Below are 20042 nucleotides of genomic sequence, written 5' to 3'. Positions count from 1 at the left end.
ATATGACTTGGCAACTGAACAACAATAGCAAATAACAACTATGTGCCAGGCACTTTATTCAGTACTTTCTAAAAGTAAAATACTTAGTATGAGAGTCTTCATGTCTGTCCTCTTATTATTAAATCACATTTTACTTACCTTCATGCCCAGAAAAATCTCAAGGACATGTAGTAAGCACTCAAGGGTAAAGGCCAACTGACCCACCTATGTTTTTAGAGGAGTACTGTGCTAACACATAGTAGGCATCTTACTACAATTTCATGAAATTGAACAGTTCTTTAAAATTTTGCTCTGGAAATAGACAAAATTGACAGACCTGGGTTCTAAACAAATCCTTGCCCAAACAATTATTAACTATACAACTTTATCTTCCAAAATCTCATCTCATCCATAAACAGGAAAATTAATATTTACCATTTAAGGCTGTTTTAAGGATTAAAAGAGATGCTGTCTGTAAGATGCAGTGCCTGCATCATAGTAAGAGCTCAACTAGTGAAAGCTAATTTCATTATTTCTAGTCCTACATCTAGCTCACCTCCACTACTTACTAATTTCCTTATTATTATTACTTGGCAGGTTCAGCTAAAAGAGCTCAACCAAGGAATGAGATTTGCTAGTTAACAAATATTGTAATTAATAGAGAGCACCAACATATATTGGGCAGACATTAATTTTCAAAGATTTAGGATATAATGTTCCACATTAAATCTAAAATAATCAGAAGTTGTCCTTTCTTTAATAATTTGGAAGATACTAGAGAATTTGCATTTCACAGCTCTGGAAAAAGTTGTCTAGTGTTTTTCCCTTTGGATAACTCAGAGCTCATTATCATCTAGAACAGTGTTTTTCAAACTTTACTAATCATGATCTAACAAAGTAAAAACAAGTTAGAAATATACTGAACACAGCAACTTCATATTGCAACTCAGAACATCAGTAACTAAAACAAAAGTTTCATGAAATATACCCTTACTAAGTACCAGCAACTGAAATTTTCTATTTCATTTACTATTTTAATTTTTTAAAATTCTGGTCAAGACTCAGTGAAACAGCTTTAGGCAAACTAGAACTTAGTAATTTAACTAATATTGTTATCTTGTCTGTTCAAGCATATTAAGAATATAGTTTAACTGATCTTCCCATCAAGCTATGAAGCTGTAGTAAATTTTATTTTACAAATTAAAAACCTGAAACTCAGAAAGGTTAGGTGACTTGGACTAAATAGACCCACAAATTGAGGACAGACCCAAGATTCACAAGTTTTCTAACTTTGTAAGTCAAGCTGTTTAAAAAGATTATGATAACTCAATTCCATAAATATTTATTGTGCCTACCATGTACCCAACATTGAAATAAGAGACCATTTGACATGATCTCCGCCCCCTAGGACTTCCAGACTACCAGAGGAGACAAGCATGTCTCAGTACATGCACTTGAAAGTCTGAAGTGGGTACTTTTCTATTCTGGAGGAAATTATCTTATTCCCAAACTACCACCATCCTCTCTCTGGCCACCCATCTCCCAAAATGAGCACCAGTACCTGTAGGTGAGAGAATGCAGTGAACTCCTCTAATAGCACATTTCTCTATGATCCGAAATAAAGTCAGTGCTTTCCCTTCTACTGCTCTTTGCCACTGTAACCCTAAAAGCAATCCTCAGTATGACTCCACTGATGAGCAGCAGCATTATAACATCACACCATCACCAGAAGAGTGCTTTAATGTTGACACCCTCTCAACAACCAATATTTAATTTAGAAGCATCTTCATGATGACTTCAACTTCTGAGAAATCATGACTCAATAAAGACGGGTCTTGACCCCCTGCAAAACCATGAGGAAACTCTAGTCCTCTGATCTAAGACATTTCTTAGGTACTGATTCAAATAAAGCTGAAACCAAGACAAAACACTGGAATCACCTTAAACCATAGCTTTTACCCATCTCTCTAGCTTTATTTTTACACATCCTATGCTGCACTCAGTGACAGATTTTATTTTCTTGGGCTCCAAATCACTGCAGACGGTGACTGCAGCCATGAAATTAAAAGACGCTTGCTCCTTGGAAGGAAAGCTGTGACAAACCTAGACAGCGTATTAAAGCAGAGACATCACTTTGCCGACAAAGGTCTGTATAGTCAAAGCTATGGTTTTTTCTGGTAGTCATGTACAGATGTGAGAGCTGGACCATAAAGAAGGCAGAACACTGAAGAATTGATGCTTTTGAACTGTGGTACTGGAGAAGACTCTTGAGAGTCCCTTGGACTGCAAGGAGATCAAAACAGTCGATCCTAAAGGAAATCAACCCTGAATATTCATTGGAAAGACTGTTGCTGCAGCTGAAGCTTCAATACTTTGGCCACCTGATGCGAAGAGCTGATTCATTGGGAAAGACTCAAATGCTGAAAAAGATTGAAGGCAAAAGGAGAAGGGGATGGCAGAGGATGACAGAGAGAGCATCACTGACTCAATGAACATGAATTTGAGCAAACTCTGGGAGATAGCGGAGGACAGAGGAGCCTGGTGTGCTGTAATCCACGGGGTTGTAAAGAATCAGACATGATTTAGCAACTGAACAAAAACAAATGTTGCACTCATGCCAAACTATTTATTCCATAAGTAAGTTCCCACCTCTGTGTTTTTACTTATACTATTTCTTCCATCTGTAATTCCCTTTCTCCTAATTTTTCTGTCTATCCATCTTTCCTGACCCCACTCAAATGGCATTTCCTCCATGAAGCCGTGTGTCCTTCCTGCAACAGTGAATGTCTCCCTCTTCTGTACATTGTACCGCCTCTGCTGAGACAATTTTCACATTCTGTCATAATCCTTATCTACTATATTAGAGTATGTTTTAAATACTGCGACATCCCAGGAGGCACCGACAGTGTAGTTTATATGCAGTAGACACACAATTGTGTTTGCTGATTCCACATTGAATAACTTGATCTGGAAGAGGAATTGTTCTCCTTTGCTTCCCAAGAAGCCAAGTTGGATGTATTCTCAAACACTCTGGATCTAGGACTTCTGATGTTGCTAAACATGTAACCTAAGGCAGGAAGTTGAGCTTTATTTTTCTATAAAAAGGGGCCAACAGTCCCTTCTTTAATTACATTAAAGAGACTGTACTGCCAACACAGGGTTAAAATTGCCTTACAATGTTAAGTGAATATGAGAAATGATCTCCATGGTCACAGATCCATTACAGCAGAACTGGACTGGGAATAGCTGAAGTTCTAGAAATGTAAACTTCCTCCTCTATTCCTGAACAACTGATAGTTCAGGACCAGTACTGTGAACATTATATCAAATACAAGCCCATGTCTCCAAAGTTCACCTGTTCAAGAGTTCTTACTAAAGCTCTTTCAAGCTAGAAGTCTTTTTTTTTTTTTTTCCTTCTTGCAGATAACCTTAAGCCAGAGGTATAAAGCAAGAAGGAATTGAGGTTCAAGTATAGGCTTACATATGTGTCATTTTAAAATAATGCAAACACTTATCTGGCAAGGAGATCCTAAGAATATCCACCTGCCCCTCACCTGTTCAAATGCTTTACCTAAACATCTCGTTTTGGTCTTTGATTACTAGGTATGAGATTTTTCTGGACAAAATATGCAGAAATGTCTTCTAGTTTACCTTCTTCAAATTTAAGCCCCTTTCTTTCACTGATATATTTATACCATATAAACACAATCTAAAAATTGACCAAATTCTTCCAAAGAGTTTGGATACCACATATAAGGCTGCTTACAAAATCCTCTGATGAAACTTGGTGAAGTCTTGAGATAGTATACATATGGAAAGAGTAAAGTTCAGTTGTCTGTTTCCCAGTAAAGGATCTTTTTCATAAAAACATAGGGCCTGAAAAATGGCACTTTGGGGATCAGATCAATTTATAATCCCTTCCCCTAGTTTTAAGTGTTAAATTGAAGGAAAGAAAATTACTCCCTTCACATCCTTGCTATGATTATATATAGAGTGGAATTCAAAATCCATGATATTAAAACAGTATTCTAAAGATATGTTTCCATTTTAATTCTTGAATCCCCTGAAGGGACTACATGTGTTGCTGCTTCACCCTCACTGGTGACAGCAACAGGTCCCAACTGAAAACAATTTGTGAATTTATTTTATATGCCTATTTATTTCCTGCTTCAGAGCCTTGGGAAAAGGTATAAAATTAGGCTTGGCCTAACACCAGTCCTGTCACCCCTTCCCACATGTGTGTGATCAACACCTATGTCAAGACCTTTGGGGTGATTTCCCCCCACCCCTTTCTCTTTTCTTCCTTCAAATGGGAGGCTATTAATTGAGGGCCAGCATTCCACTCCCACCTCCCACACCTCTCAGTCAATCTGATCACTTCTAGAGCTGTTTACACTGCCAAAGTCATCCATCATCCTGCCTCACCAAGCAGGAGACAAACTGATGGCAAGTTAGAAAAATCTCATTAAACTGCTTTCTGCCTCAACCTCTTCCCAGCTCCTTGAGGAACAGAACTTCAAAACTATCTGCTGGGGAAACAAGAGGGATAGAGGGAAGAAAAGCTGATGTGATGAAGGGAAAAAATAGGTCCAAAGTAAGTCGGTTTCTGGGCCAAAGTCAAATAACTCTATCTATCTATTATAGACAACAAAGACGAGACCATATCAGTTAACCTTCAGTTCAGTTCAGTTCAGTCGCTCACTCGTGTCCGACTCTGCGACCCCATGAATTGCAGCACGCCAGGCCTCCCTGTCCATCACCAACTCCAGAGTCCATCCAAACCCATGTCCATTGAGTCAGTGATGCTATCCAATCATCAACTTCCTTTTATTTTCTTTATGGCTGAATTCTGAAGTTCCTAAAGACACTCTTTCATGAAATGGAAAAAAATTGCTTCAACTAAAATTAATTTTATATTCACCTTTTTTCTAATGACCAAATCCCAAGTTAATTCTAATTCCAAAGGTGATCATGGACATACCTAGGCAAAAGCCTAGGGCAATACAGAAAACTTAATAAAGCTGCACAACTCCAGGGAAGAACTAAGGGCCTGTCTATGTTTAAAGATGTGCCAAACAAAACCTCCATCCTCATGAGTTCCAGCGAGAGGAAGGAGACTGTGAGCATAGCATGCAATGTTACTCCTTTCCAGGACATCTGGCATGGATAGAATGACTACAGACTGAAAGGGAGTGAATGTCCTCTATGCATCTTTAAGTCCTGTGTATGACTACTGCCTTCTAATACTTTCTCATCTGATCCTCACTGAACCTCCACTGAGTTAGCCATTATCATTCCCATCTTAAAAATGAGGAAGCTGAGGCTCAGAAAGTTCAGGTATCTCATCCAAGATCACCCTATTACTAATTGGAGAAGCCAGGATTCTAACCAAGTCCACCTGACTCTGAAGTTCTTTGCACATCCTGGTTTCCTAAGACAGAGCACTCTTTGCAGAGGCTTGCCAGTACAGATGCGCTATGAAGGTCCTTGCAGTCTGAGGCAGACTCATGCTTCCACGGCATCTGAGCTGGCTCTGCTAACAAAGACATGGGAAGAGTGGTATCTAGTTAGAAACAAATCTAATTTTCCTACATGTGCCCAAGTCAATGTAATAAGTTTGTAGCCTCATCTGCACACTGGCCCTCTGGTTTCTAATCACAATAACCAAGGTTGATTTCAGGCCTGGAACCTTTTCTACCATAGAGACGATTAAAATATAATCAAGCTAGAAAGTTATCCTCCCCCAAAGCCACCTAAAACAGAGCAACTCCAAAATAAAACCAATTTACATATTTTAGCCCAAATTAAAAAAGTAAAAGCTAAGGATTCCCTTTTAATATCGTGAATAATAAATGCACATTTATGTAAAGCTTCCTTCGGGGAATGGTTACTATGAGGACAACTTTCCCAATATTATTTATAAATATCATTTTTGTTTTAGTGTTACAGTAAGAATCTGGACTATGGGAATTGTACTGTCTGTACCCAGTGCATTAACAGAGATAATTAATATTGAAGACATGTACAATATCCAGAATTTTAGATGTGTGGCTGGCTGCATTACAAAAAGTAACATAAGAAACGATGAGTCAAATCTGGTCAAAATCACAAATTACAGGGACTTAGTCATTTATTCCATTTTAAGTGAGTCCTTTCCTAATGAAAGTTTCATTAGTAAAGATTGCAAGTTCTCAGGCTTTCCACTACAGACTTTTAAACAGCACTTAGAGCTAAAGTTTATCATTAAAGCTGTATTTACTACTGCTGCATCTTCAAAGGGGGCACTAGAAAAAAAGTTCAACTCAGCCTGTTATTTTTCATGTACAAATTAGAAAGCAAAACTCTAAAGGGTTTAGACTGGCAGCTGAGAAAAACACAGGCTACTTGAAAAGCCATTACTGATACTTCCCAGGACACACTGAGGGTCATGGCTGTCTATCCCTACCACACACACACGAACACACACACACACACACGAACACAAATACACACATATATATACACTGCACATAGTATCTAGGTGTACATGACAAAGTAACTCTCTACTAGCAAATGTAAAGTTTACACAGGGGTGACATCAGCTATACTTATATGTAACTAAAAAAAAGTTTTCATAGTGGTATGTCAAGGAGGTCACCATCTTCTCAAATTGTCCTTGGAGAGTAACATGAGAAAACGTATTCAGAGAATCATCCGTGTCAGAAGCAAGGCCTTCTTATTTTTGCAAAATTAATAGGTTATCTAGTCAAGTTATAGCAGATAGACAAGTTCCTTCCAGCTGTCCAAACTTTACCTTTTCCTGAGAGTGAACATCTGGATACATGGAAACTTATAGACAAAAATGTCCAGAAGAGTTTTTATTTTTATCTTCTAGAGTCATGCACAGACTCTTAAAATACAAAAGGAAAAATATTTATGTACTTGAATGTTTCAGCAGATCTTTTCCCAAAACTTGACATAAACCTCATTGAATGACGTCCAACCTGAAAATCCCTCACTCCCTTTTATCCTGAAGTCACAGAGATTTAGTCTCTAAAATATATCATGATCAGTGTCAGAAGAAATGGTGACTTTCAGTTTCACATTTCAAAAAAAATGCACATAGTAAGTCTTCAACAAGTATTTCTTCATCCAACAACAAATGGCAGCCAGCCTCAACTATGAATACAGTTGGCAAAATAACATCAAGGGCGAGTTATTCCAAGAGAGCAGACAATAGACGATAACTAACTTGGAATGATCAGGAGTGGATTCAAAGCCACAAAGTGCAAAACAGAAGCAACCTCCACACTGTGGTGTGTTTTTTAGAATTCACCATTTTGATCAGAATTGTTTCTCTGCTTCCTCATATCTTAAAAAAAGAACTAAACCTCTTACAGAAAAAAATCCTCATGAATTACTATATTTTATAGCTTTAAAATGAGTAATTAAGAAATGAAATTCAATTTTAAAAGTAACTTTCAAACCTACAGTCCAGAGAAAGTTATTTTCAGGAGAGACCCATGACTTGTAATTTTTGTCCATTAAAAAAAAATCGGATCTGCTAGTTTTGCATTTTACTTTTGTGGTTAAAAATAAGGCTTCCTAAAACAACAAAAGACAAAACGCAACTACAACAATTACTCTGACCCTACTTCTCACTGCTTTTTCAACCAAAATTTATTTAAGAATTCTTTTTTCAGCATTCAATCTTTCTTGATCCTTGCAGGGGGCAGGGATCCACATTAGAGGGGAAAATATTTCTGGTGTTTGATACAATGAAGATCTGAATAATGTTCTTCCCCAAAGCAAAAATGGCCAGTGCTAAAATGGTCCATCAAAAGGTAAAAATCTCAGGAGTAGGGAGAGGGCATGGGGAGAGACAGAGATAGAGAGATGGGGAGGGGATAGAGAGGGAGAGAGAGAGAGCCATCGCCTATTCAGAGCACTGACACTGCATAAGTGATTTCTTAATGAATGTACAAGGAACAGCATAAATATTACCATTAGGCAGAGTGGATGTGAACATCTAAAGCAAGCTAGCTGACTGATTGCTTTCTCATTTTTTGTTCTTTTGTAACAATTCCATTTCCAAAGTGCTTGATTCCTATTGCTGATGCTCCAAAGCTATTGTAAGCACACTGCCTGAATGCTTAATGAAGTAAACAACAAACAAAATGGCTCATCTTCAGTGCCCCCAGCTAGCATCCCAAACTGGATATAATTAAAGGTGTGAACAAGCAAGCAAAGAAGTAATGAACCTGCAAAGTCAAGGTTCTGAGAAATTATCGGGCATCCCGCACTGCACCGGTTCAGATTTATCACTCATTATCTCTTATGTCGGCAAGGTTCAGATCCAGGTTGGTACCCCTCTCTACTCTTGTCTTCCAGCTTTCGTTTTTCCTTCCACCTCTAGAAGGCTAATTTATGACAATTACTGCTTGTGATGACACCCAGCCACCCACAGATCACCTTTCCTTTTACCCTTAGAAAGCTGCTCACCTATAAAAGCTCTCTACCCCTAAAATACACTGAGATTTAAAAAATATAAGGAAGTTCCTAAAACACACACACACTTCACAAAATGAAGCAAGAGAAGCCACCCTACCTCCTCCTTGCTTTTACCAATGGTTAAAGATTGGGTGCAAATGCTCCCCAAGAAAACACAATTCTCCTTTCATATACACGTATATTTTAACTTGAACCCAAATGGTTGATTGAAAGGGCAGCATCTAGTGTACAAATATTGTTATGAATCTGCACATATATGGTTTCTCAAATCACATCTAAAGAAAGGTGTTTGGTTACTAATGGTCCAAGGGGTTTAGATATGTCTTTTTGATGAATTTTTATATTTTTCTAATAAGAAATTTTTGGAGTTTGTGAGGAAGAGAAGCCACTTCTTATGGGAAGACGGCCCAGTTTGGTTTTCTTTCCATTTTTAGACGCACATATATTTGCAAGTATGTATACACATTTGGTAATACCAAATAAGGAAAGCCTAAGACAGGTGCAGGATTCCAGAAACACAAATGCTTACGTTGATACACACACATACACACACACACACACAATCCTTCTTGCTCACACACACATAATCTATCAAATGGATGGGAGATGGATAGTGGGCAATAAAATGTTTACTTCACTTTCAAAAGGGGAATTGGCCAATTCTGTGCAATATGGCCCATCGACTGGATAACAGTAAGATAAAACCTTGGGTCTGTTTATATCTCTTCAATCCCCCAAAATTCTCAATGACATTGGGAAAAAATACTGCATTGCAGCATTTGCCAGCGCACACTCACGTGTCTAGAATCCGTTGGCCAGCTCGCCAACAAATGTACATATTAAGTGTCCAGGCATATAAATTAAGTGCCTAGTGGCCGCAGATCATTGAAACTGATGGAGAAATTTGTCAAGGCCAAAGTACTTCTGTCTCTGTACAGTGACCTCTATCAAGACCGCCATTTCTTACTCGCAGTACACACTGATAATTTGTTTCAGCTTTTTCTTAATTAAAATAAGGCATTACCAAGGGCTAACTGGAGCAGCATATCAACATATCTCCTCATGGAAGGAATAGGTTTTGGTCTACATATAGGAAGAGAACCCACCCACAACAAGGATTTAAGAGCAAAGGGAAGAAATCAAACCAAAGAAAAAGACCTGCCCCGAAGAAACCCGTTTATTGTTCATGGTAACCCTTACTTGAGTAAAACACCTTGATTCACTTATAAATTCTTTTAGAGGTATTAAACACACACACACAGAGCACTATTCATGCAAAGATTTCCAGATTTAAAAATTTAAATAGATTATCCCCAATAGAAATGCTAAGTTTAAAATATTTGAAGTCTAACATGTCTCAAAGTCTCTTTCAAGACGGAGTTTTAATACTAAACTGTGTAGCCCATTTTCTTTCTCTTTCTTTAAAAAATATTCCATTGTTATTACCTCACAACAATATGGTCTTCTTATCATAATAAAATCCTTGACTATTCAAAGGACCAAGGAAAGGCTACAGGAAGATAAAAAAGTTTTAGGGCTTTGGAAAACTATCAAACATAAGCAAACTCATCTATATCTGGTCAGGAGGATGACTTGAAAGAATGGCAGTTAGGAATGAATGGAACTGAGGTCACAAATGAATGGTTAAGTTGCTTGCTAGTTTTTTAATGAGATATTAACATTGTCCTATAAATCAATGATTTTCAAAGAGATTTTTCAGCTGTTTACCCACCTACATTCAAAAATTTAAATACTGAATTATTTAAGCATTATGTTACAATAAGATACATGAACATTCTGATTACTAAAACTGTGATGTGGTCAAGTGTTTTTTGCAGAAATATTCCCAATCAGTTTTTCATTTCTTAATAAATGCACACTCAGCCTTGTGTTTCCATAAAGACACACCTCCACATGCAGGTAGTATGTATTAATAATTTTAAGACAAAGACGCAAAGAAGGTCAGCAGTAGAACCACGTGTCTTTTTTACAATCCAAGCCAAGGTGACATTTCCTACAGTAATTATTTTCCCCCTAACTAAAACATCAAAAAATTCTCAGAAAAAATACATTCGAGATAATTAGAAAACTATTCTATTTTTAATAGCGACATATGGTTACACATTCATGATATGAGAGAAAGGTTTAAGTGTATGACAAAAAAATGTAAGTTTATTTATTATTGCTTCGACAGTCAAAACAAATTTTAAAAATCCCCCAATAAGAAGATAAACCATAAGCATCTGCAAGGATGAAAGAATCGGGGTGGAGGGTGGTGATGTGGAGGTTTGCATTGGAGAGAGTAAAATTAAGAGTACTTTCAATACAGCCAGTTATATTTCCCAACCTTTTAACACATTTCAGTGCCTTTTAATCTCTCGTTCTTGGGCTTAAAATTATCATGTACCTAATTTATCTCTCCGGAAGAAACCATAATAGATCATACTTCCAGTTGTTTTTATGATACCTTCTATTAACCTAAGTAATATATCTTTCAGTCCTTTTGGTACCCACCATCATGAGAAAAAGACCACTAGTAAAGCACACTTTGAGAGAGAAAAAGCGAGAGATGCCTATCACCCAGTGCATGCATGGGTCCCAGACGTTCAGAGACGCTGGAAAAAAATCAGCTTTTCACTCAGTTTATGCCAAGACCAGGACTAGGACCAAATGCCAAATGGAAGGCAGTAGTTGCAAGGATACAGCCTGATGGATCCTGCGGCTGGAGGCATAGAGATGAAGGTGAAGTAGTAGACTAGAATATAGCTTTTCATGTATTATTTTAAAAAGTAATTTCTACTCGGGATATGAAATGAGAGATACAATGAACTCCCTGGAACTGTAGTATCAATATCTGATTTAGTAAAAACACCAATATCGCCTAGCACAAAATCATTGCTTAGGGTAAATCTATTCTACCTATATTTCTCCTACGGATATTTTGCTGGAAATTTCGAAGAAATCATTTGCAGAACGTATCAGCTGTGGGAGTTCACTATTATGCTTCTGTCAACTTCATTCAATATAATTTACATTTTTTTCAAATGGCCTCACAGGATTCCTTGCGATTTTTCGCACGTACAATTTCACAGCAGGGAAAAGGGGGAAAGACAGAGAGGCAGAGAGGGAAAAAAAAGCAAGATTCCCGACCCTCCCTTCCCCCTCTCCTCTCTCTCTCTCTTTAAACCAAAAAAAAAAAAAAAAAAGCCAGGGGAGACAGAACAGATGCTTAAAAATAGATTTCTAAAAATCACTGTAAACCAGAGTTAGAAATGTAATTAACACCTATTTATAAAGAATAATTAAAGTTGGGCCGGCCACAAAGAACAGCAAAGATAATCGAGGTCCTGTCCCCCCCTACTCCTTTTTTTACACTGTTTGCAGTGTGTTCTCATGATAGCCACCTGCTCCCTACTCGGCTTTTCCTCTGTTCGTTTCCCCGGCAACCTTTCATTGGGTTTTCCTCCCAGCTATCGCTTTCAGTTGGGCTGCTCGGTCTAATCTTATTTGTTTTACACCCATCAAAACAAGCAGCCAGACAAAGGCAATCTGCTAAGAATGGGAAAAAGACCACAGCTTTGTTATAACATCTATGCAGAGCGAAAAGTCCTCCCCAGGCTTTTCTAGCAAAATATAAGTGAGATTGATATGAATTTACAGCCTTCCCCCATACCAGCTTTGAAATCCTGTGAAAGCTATTGCTAGTGAAATTCAAAGTCAAAGTGGGCACCCGTGGCATCTGACCGTGCCATTTTGTGCCATATCTTCAGGGTCAACATCAGGCTACAGGAGCGGGACTCAAGGAGTTTCCCTGCTTCTTTTTTTTCCAGAAAAAGATGATACTAAAAATAGATCTACTACTTTGGCAGAAAGGTTTTCCACTTCCCCTTCCACATCCAAAAGTCCTGTTCCACAATTGCATCTGCTGCTACTGAACCTCATCTCCACCCCTCATTCCCAGCCTTCCCCATCACTCCGAGCAGGAGACGGAAAAAGAAATGTGCCTTTAACTTTAACAGTCGTGCAATTCCATTGAAAGCTCACAGAGGCAGTGGACACGCCAGCCAACAGTGATGGTGACACTGTGATTGTCAAAAAAGACACCAGCCTTCCTTGGCTAAAATGTGAGTTTGATGGAAGAGACAGTGTGTGTGCCTTGCGTGCATGCAGTGCCGTCACACTTGGAGATGGATTCTGGTTTTCAGAAAAGAGAAATACTAACAAACACACACATACACAAACGATCTGCACAGTGATTTACAATGCACAGTCCACCATCCTCATGCACACACATACAGACGCACACACGGCTGGAATCTCCAAGCTGCCTTCCTCTTTTCACTTACCATCTTCAAGCCATTCCACTCCATCTGTGATCAGAAGAAGATGGACCCTCACACAGTGTGTCAAAAGCGGAAAGGAACGTTATGTAAAAGCTGACATTCCTTCTAACAGAGCTGCTGCCCAGAGAAGGAAGCAACAACTCAACACGCCAGGCACCGCTACACATACAAGCCGCCTCCTCTTTTTTATGAGGTCATGACAGGAAACTCTTTGAAATACAAGATGCAGCATTTACTGAAGCCCAAATAAATCACTCTCTTTGCCGTTTTGACTGCGCAGTCCCCCGAAACACAACTGCCCATCTCAACGTTCAGGATTCAGGAGCTGCCTCGCAAGGTTTAAATTTCCAGCTCAGAAATGGAGAGATTCCTAAGCCGGCTGCACCCACCTCCAGCCCCACGAAACCCAGGCACATAGACAAACCTCCCTCTCCCTTAAAAAAAAAAAAATCCTTCTTTTGCCATTATTGTCTCATGTAATATAACCTCTTTCAGCAAACCAGCAATTATTTCAGCCCACCTCCCCTTCTCCACCCCCACCTTTATGTTGAAGGGAAAATTGACAATGACCTGTTAAAAATGAAAATCTATTTCCCCACTGCTTCTCAATAAAAGGACCTACCCGCACTCTCTACACAAAAGAGATAGTAAATGTAGGAACCAAACAGCAGCAGAGAACTAAACTCTTGTGCAGGCATAAGACTGGTCAAGGTGGAGATGCTTTTCTTCCCTCCAGCAACACAAACAACAGATTATAAATCTAGTCATACCTACCATAACCATTCTTATTGGCAAATATTGGGTCTCGCAGAGCTTCGACTCTTCTCTTAAAATTTGCACAGGTTTCAGAATATATTTTTAAATGACTACTATTGTTATATATTTTTAAAGATCCACAAACACAGCGTGGATGATTGTAAAGTAAATCAATTATCTCAATGGGGGGAGTGGGGGGAGAGAAAAAAAAAAGAAAGAAAAGGAGCAGTGAGCTGAAACCCCCGATTCTAGGATGTAGATAAGAACAACTGAACAGAGCCTTGCTGAAATTGGCTCGAAGCTTCCCCTTTTTACATCCATTTATGGGACCATCTGTCAGCCGAAGCCAGGATCTGATTGGCTGGGGAAACGAAGGGAGGCGTTGCAACATCAGGTGCTATTTAAATTAGCTACTGCCAGATTGACGATGTTAATGATTTGGTGACCTCTACAACAACAGAGACCAGATTTCTGAACTGCTTCTTGTGTCTGGTAATTAAGGCCAGGCTGAAGCAACAACAGCCATACTTGTATTTTTACCTTTTCCCTCCTCCCAGTTCAAAAAGTACTGTAACAACTGCAGGTCACTGGCGGCTTGCAAACCTTAACAGTGGGAGTGTTCTCCCTTGCCCTTGTCCTGAGGGCTGTACCACCCCACCCCTCAGAGAAGGGCTTTTCCCTCACAGAATGTTTTCAACCACCTTATCTTTTTCGACAGTTGCTTTCTAGCGAAATGCATATTTAATGATCTGCCTCTGGGCTTAAAGATACAACAAAAGCACTTTAATGTGCAAATATATCTACATTTTAACTTTATTATTTCCCAATATTGCTGATTTTTAGTAAGTAATGCTCCTTCTGCAGCTAATATGGCCAGCGTCTTAAAAGAAAATTTGAGATTGGGCTTGCTCTGTGAACTAGGTTCATACCAGTTTGCTTCAGAAAACTATTTCCTCATAAACAGAAAAAAAAAAAAGCTGGGGGAGAAGGGGGTCAGCTGCCACCCTTTACCTTTCTGCCTTCTGCCTGAGTTTTTCAAAACAGAATGATGAATGATTTATTTAAATGAATTTATTTCTCAGCTTGGATGGGGGCATGATCTGAATTTTTAAAAATCCACTGGAACACATTCTCTCTTTGCTTTCTGTACTGCTTCACAGAAATACACTTTTGACAACAGCCTCATTTCATAACCAGTGCAGAGTGCTCATCTTAACTGAACACATGATTTCGTTTCTCTCCTTCCAAGGATGTCTTTTTATTTTGGCCTCTTAAAATAGTGTGTGGTGATGTATACAGTTCGTCTGTCTATTTTATACATTTCATAACCTCTATGCTACCAAGCCTTCAGTAGTATAATTTTTTTTTTTTTGTTGTTGTTGTTCTACTTTGGGTTTTAAAGTGGCTTATCTGAGAAGTTTATGCTTTATTTTTATCCCAAAGGCTGTTTTATCACTATTTATTTAATTCATAATTTAGTCAATTTGTTCCTCAATAAATACACAGAAGTAACAAATATTACTCAAGACATAGTTTAACATAATTTTTAATCTTTGGCTGTAGTTGACAGCGGGAATGGGATAGGGCCACGTGGAAATACAGGCCAGGCCGAAAATCATGCTACACTCTGGGCTTCAAAGTCCAAGAATAAATGGGTCTGTGAAAAATTATTATCAAAGAAAATAACCTTTACATTAAAAATTAAAACTATTCTCTCCAAGCTACTATTTCACGAACACACAGATACAAATACACAAATATATAGATATACATACACACGTTATAAATACAGATACACCATAAAACAATATCTGTTATACATACAATATGAACAATTACACTTGAATATAAATAAATTCAGCTATTAGAAATGAAAGTACATGAAACAGAAAAGTAGAAATGTTAAAACCATAATCCTATCAAGTGGAACAATACTGAATTACATAAACTTTTAAAATAATTTCTTGAACAAATGTATAAAGAGTCCTATGAGTCACAATAGTACTACAGTATCCTTTGAATTGTGTATGAAGGACAAATGCACAGGTTATGCATTCTAAAGAGTTCAGTATATGTACCCAGAGCAGGTACAGGTGCCCCAAATCAACAATAGAAACTCTGAGTGCAAGTGCACCAATATCAAGATACTGTGAAAAGTAAACATGAACACAGTGCTGACAAACACACAAATAAAAAGAGCTCACTGGGAACGAAATATTTACTGTATATTTCTTTGGAGCTTATAAAAGTCAGCATTTCTTAAAATCCTTTTCTCCCATCCATACTAATATCAGCATGCTTAGTGAGCCATAAATTAACATTAGGTGTATCAGAAGATATTCCGGCCACTTTTCCAAAATAGTAAGTGTATATTACAGTACAAATCATTAGCTGGTTTTGCTAGGCTAAAAAATCCATGCACTTTGTACATCGATCACTTCTCCAAAAACCTCCACTCTAAAGTCTTTCAACAGAATCCTCAAACAAACGCACAAATGTCCTCAGAGGCCTTTTCTCTAAAGACAAAGGCAGAATCCTATTGTTGGGAAAAGTCAACCTTATTATTGCATTTCCAATAGTACCATTCATCTTTCAGAGTGAGGGGCTGACCGCTACATCAGTGGTGTGACATTTGTAAAGCAACAGATTCTCAATATATTATCGCAAGAATCAGGCAGGCGAGTCTCCCAGTCATGCATGATTTTTTTTTTTTTTCCACCACAAGCCACCACCACCACGGGAAGAAACTTGTCTCACTCCAGCAGCAAAGGCAACCTAAAAATGATATCCTAGAGCAGTGGGGCTGCCAGCGCCGCTGTATCCTTCTTACCATAAATGAGCAGTTTCTTGACTCATTAATAACAATTTCCCTTAAAAGAAGTAATCTCCTATCAGTCAGCCCCTCGCCACCATGCTCACATCCCAAAGGTTGCAGATATCTCAGCATCAGTCGCCGGCAGACAGCTTTCCCATACAGAGTCCAGATGGACTGTACCAGAAGCCAATTCAGCGTTAATAACTACCTACTCCACGCAGTGGAGAAGCCTTACGTGGCACAATGGGCTAGGAAACAGCAGCCGGCTGAAACAGCAAATAAAAAAAGACAACCAAATTTTCCAAAAGCACCGAAAGGAAGGAACAGAAATGGAAGCATGAATTGTATTTCCTTAACTTCAGTGTGAAGGAAAAAAAAGAAAGAAGAAAGAAAGAAAGAAAAAACAAAAAGGAATCCTTCATAAACACACAGGAAAAAATGAAGAGGGGGGAAAAAAACAGATGCTGCCCAGAAAAAAGTGACAAAATATTACCTCATTATTTAACAAAGCAGCATTAAGCGTCCTGCTGATTTCAAACATCTTGCCACAGATTTTGTTTTAAGAGAAACAGATAGAATCCTTTGCAAAGCACTCCGTCTGCAAAGGGTTCTTCAATTTTCTTGCGTGCCACGGAACAGTCAATATATTATTTCCCTAGAGTTCACACATTAAAACCTCTAGTCAGTGAGCTGAATTTTCCCCTTATCTCACACACAGTAGACTCCTGTTATATGTACTGCTCTCTTTGCAAGAGCAGCCTGCCCCAAACATGGCTGGTGTTTAAACTACTCTTTAAAGTAACAGTTCACTGTATAACCACCAGGTGGGTAGAGTGCACAGATTCAAATGAACCATCTTAAAAGATTGTTTTGTGTTTTTTTTTTCCCTTGGAATAGCTCTTGGTGTAGGATGTAACATGAGAAACGCCAGCATCCTAAGAGGCATCTGTCTTGTATCTCTCTCTGTGTCTTGTCAAAATAAACAAATAAAATTCCCTCTCCTGACTTAATAGTGAGGAAACAAAACACCACCACCCATTCTAATAAGAACTGTGAAGAATGAAACACAAACAAGCTTTGTTTCATTGAGCAAAGGATGAAAAAGGAAAATCCAATCAATGTAGAGCAAGGGGGAAACCCAAAATCTTCATGGAGATACTTTGAAAGAAATATTGACCCATGATAAAACCCAATTTGAAAGTGTGCATATGAGCGAAGCACACACAAGATGGAGGCAAGAGTTTAAGGGTGTTAACTTTTTCCAGAGTAATATTTGCTATGATCTTTCATGATAGGAAATAACCACAAGCTTGAAAGATATTGGAAACAAACAAACAAAAACCTAAGCCTTGAGTATCTCTTTTTAGAACACAATTATACAAATAGTTATTAACAATCACAAGGGCAAACTAATCACATATATATCCCCAGTGCTGCTCCTTTTCCCTAGGATCCACCTTGAAATGGAACAATTCTGTCGTGTACGATTTTGTCTGTGTAGTTAAACTTGGCATCTCCTTTGTACAATTCTATCCCAATTAATCTGCTACTCTGCCAGGAATAAATAGAATGTCTCAAGTTGAAAGCTCCAAGTGATGGAGGGATGATGTTAAAAGGATAAAGAACCACCTGACAAAAATAAATCTCATCACTTATATCATTATATGGTTTGTTTTTAAGGAGGATTTTATTACTCACAGAGCAAGAAAGCACCATTCTATGTTCCCTCATATCTAAAAGAGAAACCAACACACACAGATACCTGGAATTTTGTTTTCTTGGCTGGACAAAATTAAAGCCCTGAAACTTCCACATCCTCTTGCAAACACGGATGTTAACACTAGTATTTTTCCAGCCCATCCAGATAACATTTAGCCACATACAACAGTAACTGTCTTTTTCATCTTTAAGTCAAATCTGCATCCCTTAATACCATTTAACCTCCTCGCATATATTAAGTTTCAAATGACAATTTTTAACTGGGGAGTGAGAAGGAGGAGTTGCTCTCATCAAATTCTGGTTGTATGAAATAAGCTAATTTGTACACCCACCATATGTCTTAAACACTAATTTTAAAATGTCACTTTCTTCAAACATTAAAATGTAATCAGCCTAGTAAATAAAATATTCTCGAGTTTTCTTGCCTTGGTGATAATTTAAAGAGTGTTTATCTCAAGGTAACCTCTCTATTTTGATTACCAAGGAAGGCTTTTGATTTAGAAAGGGAAAAAAGGAGATATTGGGGGATGGGGGAGTGAGAAGAGAAAACCACAACTGTACGTAGCTGCACAAAGGAAAATAAGATGAAGTGGGTTTTTAAGGACCCATAGTCTTGTTACCCTAAGGCAAATCCAGCCAATCAATACCACCCATTGACGGTCTACCATCTGCCATGCTACCCAGCGATGTGGCTAAACAGACCTGTTCCATATGACCGTAGCCGGCTCATTTTCAGTCGATTAGAGCAGTTCCAGAGCATTCACGTGCAATAGCACACAACTCCAAGTCAGACTGAGCCTCTCTCTTCACACCAGTCCCTCCGAGCACAGCTGCAGACCTTTCCCTCCTGTTCCGGGTGTCTGGATTACCTCTTCTTGCCCCTCAATTGAATTAGCAAAATGGGGTGGAAAGGTAGAGTGAACAGACACATAACCACACACACACACACACACACACACACACACACACACACACACAGAGGTAATTGCCAGCCCTTCTTTGCTGTCATGCAGAATTCAGGAATTCCTTGTGCTCTGGTCTAATATGATTATGGCACATCATTTAAATAGCATCATCAGTGACTATGACCTGACATTTTCCTGTGGTTCAATTTCTTTTTATCCTCTCTCTCTTCCTCTGAAAAATAAACCTGAGCTGCTGGCATTTCTTCTTTTAGGGAAAATACACTCAGTATGCCCAGACAATGGCATATTATATTTAAGGGCTTTTGATAAAATTTAAAGCCTAATTTTCCTTTGATAAATTGTGGTGTTGGTTTTGTCTAGTTTTTTTTTTTCTTGTAGAAACAATAAGTCAAATTTTTTAAGAAAATGCAAACATACCATAGAGGAAAGAAGAACCTGCCAGAATGACACAGAGTCTATCAGTATGATCAGGAACTCACTGTTGATGTTCTACTAGAGATATTAATATATGACCTGACTGTGTGATGCCTTTCTCTTTCCTAAGTAGTTTTATCTACTATGGATTGTGGGAAATAGCTGTAAGAATGCTCCTGTGTGAGAAATATGACAAATGGATGTCTAGTCCACTTAAATGGCCAAGAGTTCACCTAGGCAGGGAAACTAACTTAAGGGTAGATACACACTTGATCTCTCTGCTTTCTTACCATACTCAGAAGCCTATGCTAGAATAGCAGCTGAAAGCAGAGGCTTCTTTCCAGAAACAATGCATGATTTTTCATATGTGCCTCTGACCACACTCTTAAATAATCAGGGTGTCTTTCTAGGAAAGAAAATTAAAAAAACAAAAAAATTGCCTTACTTACAAAATTCTAAAAAAAATGGTAAATACACATTTATCCAAGAAATCTAATTTAGGGGTGTCCCTGACTGGACTTTTCACTGATATATCCTTCATCATCACTTAAGAGAACTCAGAAGGGCCAATATGCAAACACACAGAGATTTCTGAAGACC

The 20042-nt window shown here is 38.3% G+C and overlaps 1 protein-coding gene across 1 annotated transcript in view; it reads right to left on the bottom strand.

Moving 5' to 3' along the window:
* The window catches only part of ELAVL4 (ELAV like RNA binding protein 4), a 90047-nt gene extending 73532 nt beyond the window's left edge, over positions 1–16515 (bottom strand). Inside the window, exon 1 of the mRNA XM_069570189.1 lies at positions 16399–16515. Within this exon, the coding sequence (XP_069426290.1) occupies positions 16399–16515 (117 nt within the window). The remainder of the gene's footprint in view (positions 1–16398) is intronic.
* Between the last annotated feature and the right edge of the window lie 3527 nt (positions 16516–20042).

Source organism: Ovis canadensis, chromosome 1, assembly GCF_042477335.2.
Source record: "Ovis canadensis isolate MfBH-ARS-UI-01 breed Bighorn chromosome 1, ARS-UI_OviCan_v2, whole genome shotgun sequence".
Classification (NCBI taxonomy): domain Eukaryota; kingdom Metazoa; phylum Chordata; class Mammalia; order Artiodactyla; family Bovidae; genus Ovis; species Ovis canadensis.
The sequence above is the reverse complement of the archived record's forward strand: the minus strand, read 5'-3'. Positions and strand labels throughout refer to the sequence as shown.